The 8,433-nt window shown below is 40.7% G+C and overlaps 1 protein-coding gene across 14 annotated transcripts in view; it reads left to right on the forward strand.

Annotated features, from left to right (window-relative positions):
• Window positions 1-7,995, forward strand: part of CYRIA (CYFIP related Rac1 interactor A) — a 97,498-nt gene extending 89,503 nt beyond the window's left edge. For all 14 annotated transcript variants that reach the window (XM_061622733.1, XM_061622725.1, XM_061622727.1 and 11 more), the window contains 3 exons: window positions 260-386; window positions 4,337-4,407; window positions 5,395-7,995. In XM_061622733.1, the coding sequence (XP_061478717.1) occupies window positions 260-386; window positions 4,337-4,407; window positions 5,395-5,458 (262 nt within the window). In that variant the 3' untranslated portion in view covers window positions 5,459-7,995. The remainder of the gene's footprint in view (window positions 1-259; window positions 387-4,336; window positions 4,408-5,394) is intronic.
• Window positions 7,996-8,433: the final 438 nt, after the last annotated feature.

Here is an 8,433-nt window from a genome sequence, read left to right on the forward strand (position 1 = left end):
ATGTGTAGAAGCCTCACTTTAGAAAAGAAAAAAGCCTTTGTGTTCTCTCTTTCTTAATTTCCCCTTTGTTACTAAGTCTTCTGATTCTCTAGTGTTTACACATTACCCATTACTTTGAGATCATTGGCATTGTCCTTTTAACTTTATTCAATCACGTGTGAGGTTCCTTGTGCTGTTTTGAAAGTGAACTCTTTTGATTTGAAATGTGAAATCAAGGCAGAATAAAAGTTACAATTGATTCCCTTACCCCCTTTTTCAGAGAATACAGAAGTAGGTTCACCAGTGAAGAAACCCTTATGTTCTGCATGAGAGTGATGGTTGGTGTAATTATTCTCTACGACCACGTTCATCCTGTGGGAGCTTTCTCCAAGGCCTCAAAAATTGATGTAAGGATAATGAATAACTGTGTTCTTATCCTCAGCAAAAGATTCATGGGGTATTGTGAAGCAGGCACTTCAGATATGTCATCTTCACTAGCAGTTTGATGCATCAGTCATGAGCCACATTTGTAGCCTTAGAAAAATAACCCCTCTTGTGTATTTGCTTTTCAGGATATAATACTGATTTGAAATATATACAGTGCCTTGCAAAAGTAATCAGACCCCTGACCAGTGCTCTCATATTACTGAATTACAAATGGTACATTGTCAGTTCATTCTGTATGATATTTTATTTTGAAACACTGAAACTCAAATTATTGAAAGGTGATGTTGGTTTTATGTTTGGAAATGTTTGTAAGAAACATAAAAAACTGAAACATGTTGCTTGCATAAGTATTCAACCTCTGTGCTGTGGAAGCTCCCAGTTTACACAGATGAAAGAAATTGCCCTATTGAGGACACAATTACCTTACCATTGACCTCCACCTGTGAACCATTAAAGTTGATGTCACGTTGTCAGGATAAAACCCCCACTGTTGAAGGATCATTGGTCAGGCTGTGACTCTGAAGGAAAATGAAGACCAAAGAGCATTTTACAGAAGTGAAAGACAATGTAATACAAATGCATAGATTAGGAAAAAGGTACAAAATAATATCCAAGTGTTTGGATATCCCAGTGAGCACAGCTGGATCAATAATCAGGAAGTGGAAGCTGCATCACACCACCCAGGCATTGCCAAGAAAAGGCCGTTCCTCAAAACTCAGCACTCAAACAAGAAGGAGACTTGTGAGAGAAGCTGCAGAGAGGCCAACAATCACTTTGAAGGAGCCACAGAGTTCAGTGGCTGGGAGTGGAGTAATGGTGCACCAGTCAACCATATCAAGAGCTCTGCATGATACTGGGAGGATGGCAAGAAAGAAGCTATTATTCAAAAGTACCATCTAAAAGCATGTCTGGAGTTTGCCAAAAAGCATGAGAGTGCTCCAGCTGCGGTGTGAAAAGGTTTTGTGGTCATATGAGACGAAGCTAGAGCTTTTTGGCCAAAACTCAAAGTGCTATGTGTGGCGCAAACCTAGCACTGCCCATGCCTCAAGACACACCATCCCTATAGTGAGGTATGGGGGTGGCAGCATCATGCTGTGGGGATGCTTCTCATCAGCAGGGACTGGGCATCTTGTTAAAATTGAAGGAAGAATGCATGGAGCAAAATACAGGGAAATACTGCAAGAGACCCTGCTTCAGTCCACTAAAAAACTGAAGCTTGGAGGAAATTCAGTTTTCAACAGGACAATGATCCGAAGCACAAGGCCAAAGCAACATTGGAGTGGCTCATGAACAAAAAGGTGAATGTCCTACAGCGGCCCAGTCAAAGTCCTGATCTCAATCCCATGGAGAATCTGTGGCGCTGTTTGAAAACTGCAGTCCACAAGCGATGTCCAACCAACCTGAACGACCTGGAACGAATCTGCCAAGAAGAATGGGCCAAAATCCCTCTGACACTGTGTGCAAAGCTGGTACATACCTATCTCAAAAGACTTAAAGCTGTTATTGCTGTGAAAGGTGGCTCTACCAAATATTAATGTGGGGGGGGGGGTTGAATACTCATGCAAGCAACATGTTTCAGTTTCTTATGTTTCTTACAATAATTTCCCAACATAAAACTAATGTCACCTTACAGTAATTGATTTTGAGTTTCCGTGTTTCAGTATAAAATATCGTACAGAACGAAATGACCATGTACCAATTGTAATTCAGTAATATGAGAGCATTGGTCAGCGGTCTGATTACTTTTGCAAGGCACTGTAATTTGACACGCGGTCCCACCCAACCTTCAGTGCAGACTGCAACATAGAATAAAAGACAATAAAATGAAGCATTGAAATCAACACAGAGGAAAACAAAGACATTTTTAAAACTTCAGCCTCGCTCCCCAGATGCTTGCTACACAATATAAATCTTCACTAAGGACCAAACTACACAATGATATGCTGGCTACTTAGCTCTGCCTTTAAGAGCCTGTTTTAATTAATTAATTAATTAAGAACTTACTTATTTTAAACACAAATTACCCCCAAATCAGGTTAGGACATAATTGTGGGGGTTGGAGGATTTTAACCCTTTATCCTATTCTAATTGGGGGTGCCATACTTAAAATTTGCATTGGGGGGAAATTGCAGGCACCGAGGGCCTGATCTGGATTAGGATTGCAGTGTGGGGAGGGGGTTAACCCCCACCCACCCCTTCCCCACACGAAGGGCCTGATCCAGATCAGGAAGCCCACACTGGCAACTTATGTCAACCAACAATCAACTGCACTCAAAGGCACATCTATGTAGATAACATAATGTACAGTTTAGCTTGGTAGAATACCGGCAGCCGGTGCAGATCCCTCAACTCAGGTGTTGCATGCTGTCGATAGGTTGTTCCAGTTAGCAGCCTAGCTGCTGTGTCCTGCACATTCTGCAGCTTCTGGAGCAAGCCTAAGGGCAGCCCTACATAGAACATGTAATAGTAATCGAGTCTCCAGGTCACCAATGTATGAACAACTGTGATCAAGCTATCCTGGTCCAGAAAGCTGATAAAAGGCACTTCTTGTATATTTAGCAACAAGAGAGTGTGTGAACTCCTGGCTCTTTACTAGTGTAGTTGGTATGCTTCATTCAGGCAAGCTTAATATGAGGACATATGTAGTGCAGCCTAACTATTATTGTATGCAGAGTGCAGTCTCATCATATGTGCTAATAATGAATTCCTTCTCTGAGCATGACTTTTATGTATCCTAACAAGTAGGCTTGAGAGAATCTCAAAGTTTGCAGAAATACAAAACGAATCTTTAGAAAAATAAAATCCAAAGGAGAAAAACTCCCAATGCAGCGCATTGAGGACCGAGTATGCTCAGTGGCTGCAGGCTGTTAAATTTCTGGTGGGGACTGAAAACTGGATGTGGGGAGTGGGAATGGAATAGAGCATCCTGAATGAAGGCTGGCTGGAACACTGAATTAGGAGCACTCCCAACATTTTCTTGCAGGTCCTGTCTGTTTCTATTTGTTACTAACACTTCAGTTAGTTTACGTATGTGCTTCCTCTCCACCATGTAAAGACAGTATTAAGATATTCAGCCAATATTTGTAAGGTAAACAACTGACTTCCACTCCATCTTGATTACAAAGACTAAAGGCAGGTGGTGTGTTGGGTGCTGGTGGTGTTATCTTGATAAAAGTACTTGCCAACTCTAGCCTGGATTGGCATGCTTTGTGGAGGTTCAACTCTTTTTAATGTCTCTAAATAGAGTTTAAGACTATGAAAAAACTTCCAAGACAGCCAGCCAGCCAAAGAGACAACGTAGATATATCTATAAGAGGAGTGTCTTCTTGTTGGGAAAATATCTGAGATCCTTTGCATAATCAAAGGGTGATATGCTGAGGGTGGCTTGGCTGGTAAGCTTTGACTCTGAAGTCACCAGGTTCTGAAGGCACCAGGCTAAGGTTCTCCGTATGTTATGGGTAAGGCTTTCCTATCCATTATTTCTGTTAGAGTGCAGGCCGGGGAAGTGTTCTTCTGACCTTGTACACATTTTTGGAACAATATTCAAGGAAAGTCCACAGATTCAGACTCTAGGGCTGTGAGCACACTAGTGTCCTACAGCAAAGCTTTTCCATCGGCCACACCTGAAGGGGGAACGGCTTGATCTTCTGATCAGTTGCGAAATCTCTTTGAAGCAATTTTTTAAAAAACGCACTCGAGATGCTCCCACCAGGTTTTATAGTAAAAATAGAGTTTGACTAGCATTGTGTGCCCCTGTTTTCAGAAAAGTAAGTTAGAGACATACTGGGACCTGCAGAACAGTAAGTGTGTCTCTACCCTAGGATAAGAGATGTTCTCCCCCCCCCCATCTTTTTTATATTTAGGTGTGCATCCAAATAGTCGCTTTTATTCTTCCATGTTTTTTTCCCAGATGAAAGGCTGTATAAAGGTTTTAAGGGAAGAGCCGCCAGACATTGTTGAAGGGCTTTTAAATGCTCTCAGGTACCTACTATGTTTTACTTATTTCTTTAATGATCTGATTATTTTGTATTCATGTTATGTGATTTCCCACACCCCTTTGTGTAATAAAAAAAGGAACTTGCCAGACTGCTTGTTGCGAATATAAATGGGAGTCCTACAGCAGGTGGAAGGGGTGATGGTGGAAACAGAGGAATTTGTACAGGAGCAGTACGGAGGGAGAAAGGAGACATTTAAAAAGGGGAAGCAGAATCTCCAGGTTTTATAGCATCAGGAGCAGCGGTAATGTCCTGGTAGTGTAGTTCACCACGGAAACAATATGCTTGCAGTCAAGGCAGTAGGTATAGGGGCTGCAAAGAAAGGGGTATGCAGAGAGGTGTGCTTGCTGTACCTTTCAGTGCAATAAGGCTGCTTTAGGGCGGCAATCCTATAATTTCATTTTTGTATAAGTTAATTGCACAAGCAGCAGGCCCTGTTTCATTACTCATTCCATGGCCATGCTGTATATAAGACAGGTAGCCAATGTGGTGCATTCCAGATGTTGCTAGATTACAGCTCTCATTATCCCTGGCCAATGGCCATGTTGGCTGGAGTTGATGGGAGTTGTAATCCAACATCTGGAAAGCACTATGTTGGCTACCCTTAATACAGAAGGATTATAAAAGGCAACTCTTAGTGGTGGTATTGCATTTCTATTTAATTTTTTATGTAGCTATGCTTATACAACAACAACAACAACAACAACAATAATAATAATACCTGTGTGGCTATACCTTTCATTGTTTCTGGGATCAGATCGTGCTGAGATGGCCTTAGAGGGAATTCATTTAAATAAGCTTAAGCACTTTGCATGATTAAAGCTGCAAATCTATACACACTAATCCAAGTAAGCCCAACTGATCACGGTGTGGCTTACTTCTGAGTTAACGTGCATAAGGATTGGGCTGTAGGCACCTGCAATTCACAGGATAGTCTTTTAACCTTTGTACCTTGTGCCTTTGTATCTTCTAGGTTCACCACGAAACATCTGAATGATGAATCTACTTCAAAACAAGTTCGAGCTATGCTTCAGTAGTGCCCTCCTTCCCTTTGACAAATGGACTTTTGTATTATTTAGAGGAGATGTTTGTTTACATAATTTAATAGTCTGTGGTGTTAATACATATGCATATTTTACATAACATAAGAACTAGTTTTATTCCTGTTGCTGCAATATGCAGATTTGTATCGATAACCTGACTGACTCTGTGTGGCACAGCATCTAGTTACATGCTAGTCTTCAACAGTTTTAAAAGGTACCTTAATTTGAATATATAAATAACAAAATTGTCTATGTGCCTTGCTTTTTATGTGTTTTATTGGTTGGCTGTTTTTGTGTCTGGATGTATGCAGTAATACTTTAGTGTGGTCTCTGAGCAGTTCCACAAATGGAAATGTGCTTGTGAAGATCTGAGTGTGAAACCTTCTAAAGGAGGGATGGGGGATTTGTGGCCCTCAAGATGTTGTTGGACTCCATCTTCCATCAGCACCATCATCTCTGAGGGGAGACTCTTCTGACTCCATTCATCTAGATCTTTATAGTATTGAGTGCATGCGCTGTGGAGCTGTCAACATGTCCCAGCCACTGACACTAATTAACATACTATTTGTGTGGGGTGTGGGAGCTCTTGCCTTGGGGAGAGAATCTCCTTTTCCTGACAGAATTTTAGCAAATTTTGCACTGAAACCTGTGCATGCATGTCTAGTTTTCAAAATGGTTTTTAAATTTATATAGTTTTGTGTCTGCAGTGTGCCTTTTGGCAGATAGTTGGAATATAAATTATTGATATAAACTAATATGGTCCTGTTTTGGGTGTGCTCATCTCAGCTTATTAAACCAGGATATGCATACGCTTTTTTGTTAGTCTGCTCTGGCCTTGCACCACCTCTTCACTCCTGCCTTTTTGGCACGTCACAGTTCACAATACTTTTCCTGGTTAAGTAACTTTGCCATTACATCTAAACCAAGGTCGGAACAAGCCAGGATCTTAAACCCACTTCAAACAGGAGGCAGGAAGGAGCAGTGTGAGGACAGAGTGTGCGGGCATATACATTGGAATGTAACCTGAGATGTACATTGGAATCAGGCCAATAGTGGAACTGCACAGAGGACCAATGAGCGATAGTCAGTGCTGTTGTATATATCTTTGCTTAGTTTTATATGCTCTTTATCATACGGATGGCACTGAGAGTGGCTTTGTTTGTGTATAGGATTTTCTGCTTTTCTCTTAGTGATTCTCTCCACTGCTCAGAGAATTATGCATGTAATGAGAGATACCACTCTTATTTTTACAATACAACATACGAATGTTGAGCTTCACATTTGTGCCACTTTTTCCTACCATGAACATCTATGGTTAAGGGTTTAGATTTAGCATAGGCCCAGCTCATCTGGAAGAGATTGCCTAGGTGCTATTATTTTTGACACCATACAGTACCTTCACATTATTTCAGGCTCATTTAGAGCTACTTGAACTGAGTCTAGCTCAATAACCTCTATTGTTGTTTTGTACTTTTTAAGGCTATAAAGCTGCCCTTATGGTTCAGTTGATCCATGTGGCAGAGTAAACGTTTTGAAAATAAACACAAAACAAATGATAAGCAGCTTTCTCTTTTCTCAGTTACTGCATTTGGAAGTGACAGATATAAAGTCCCCATTATATTTCTGCCATAATTGCTGCCAAGAAAGGGAACTAGTTGGGCACAGAATCACATGAGAAGCTTCCAAGGAATTAGGGAGGTGTTGACCAAATCGGTAGATGTCTTTTTTATTATAGGCTACATGCTGTGGTTAAAGCACCATCACCAAGACAGTTGTTGGTGGGAAGCTACTCGAGAAAACTAATGCTTACACAAGTCCTTTTTTCTAGCAGCAACTGTGCCACAGAAGTAAAAAAAATCGGAATTTGACTCACAAATGTATTACTAAACAAACAAACAAACAAGGTCTCTCTCTCGTGCTTTGTTGCCATGATATGTGGATGTGTATTGCTAACAAATGAACAAACAGGGTATCTCTGTTCACGCATGCCAACTCTTTGCATGATTGGGGAAAACCAACTGGAAATATGTATTCCCAGAATGCACATGTGAAGCCATACTCCATGAGTCCCAAAGTTGTATATTGGTTAGCTGAAGTGTGGTCTAGTTGCTAATAATTCCCTATTTTCTTGGACACTTCATATTGCGTACTTATAATGACATGAGAGCATAGCTCTTTACTATTGGTAACCAAATGTACAGGTTTCCTTATGTTCTGGAATGAGAGCCAACTTTCATATGCCAACCACCTTGCACAGCACTGACTTTCTCAATATTTGCATCTTATGGGGATTGTTGTGCTTTGTTGTGCCACTCAGAAGTTGAAGGTGTTTAGACAATAATAGAGGGCAAGAAGGTAGGGGCAAAATGATTCCATTGTGTAAGTGTTGAATTGCTTTCAAGATTGCCATCAAATTCCTTTTATTGCTGTGTATGACAATTGGCCACTGTGTAAAACCTGAGAGTTACATTTCAGTTCTTGGCTGTGCAGAGTTCCCAAATGTGACACAAGAAGTAAAGATTATTCACTGAGCCGCGTTTGTTTTATTTCCCGCTGGAGTCCCAACTCGAGGAATACCAAGAGCTTTTTGCCAATTCCTCTTTTGAATGTGTCTTCTGAGTGATCTGTGGCAGCTGTAAAGTGGTTAGCTTACAAGATTTCAAAAATACATGCTAGCTTGTGTGTATGGAATATGATACATTTAGACCCTGTTGTTTGCTGCACCGCATTGACTCTCCATTTTTATTTTATTTGTCTGAGTTAGACAAGTTTTGTGCATGCTGGTTAGAGTGTGTATCGATGAGTTTGTGGAAATTTTGGCCCATAATGGTTTAGAGAGAGAAGATGGTCTAGACTGGTAACTTTCTTGCTACAAATCCAGAAACCAGATATTTCATAGTCATCATACAGATGTTGGTTTGACCACATTCTGTTATTTGGGATCTGGTCTTTTAGGCTTAATGAAATCT

This window comes from Rhineura floridana, chromosome 4, assembly GCF_030035675.1.
Source record: "Rhineura floridana isolate rRhiFlo1 chromosome 4, rRhiFlo1.hap2, whole genome shotgun sequence".
Classification (NCBI taxonomy): Eukaryota; Metazoa; Chordata; class Lepidosauria; order Squamata; family Rhineuridae; genus Rhineura; species Rhineura floridana.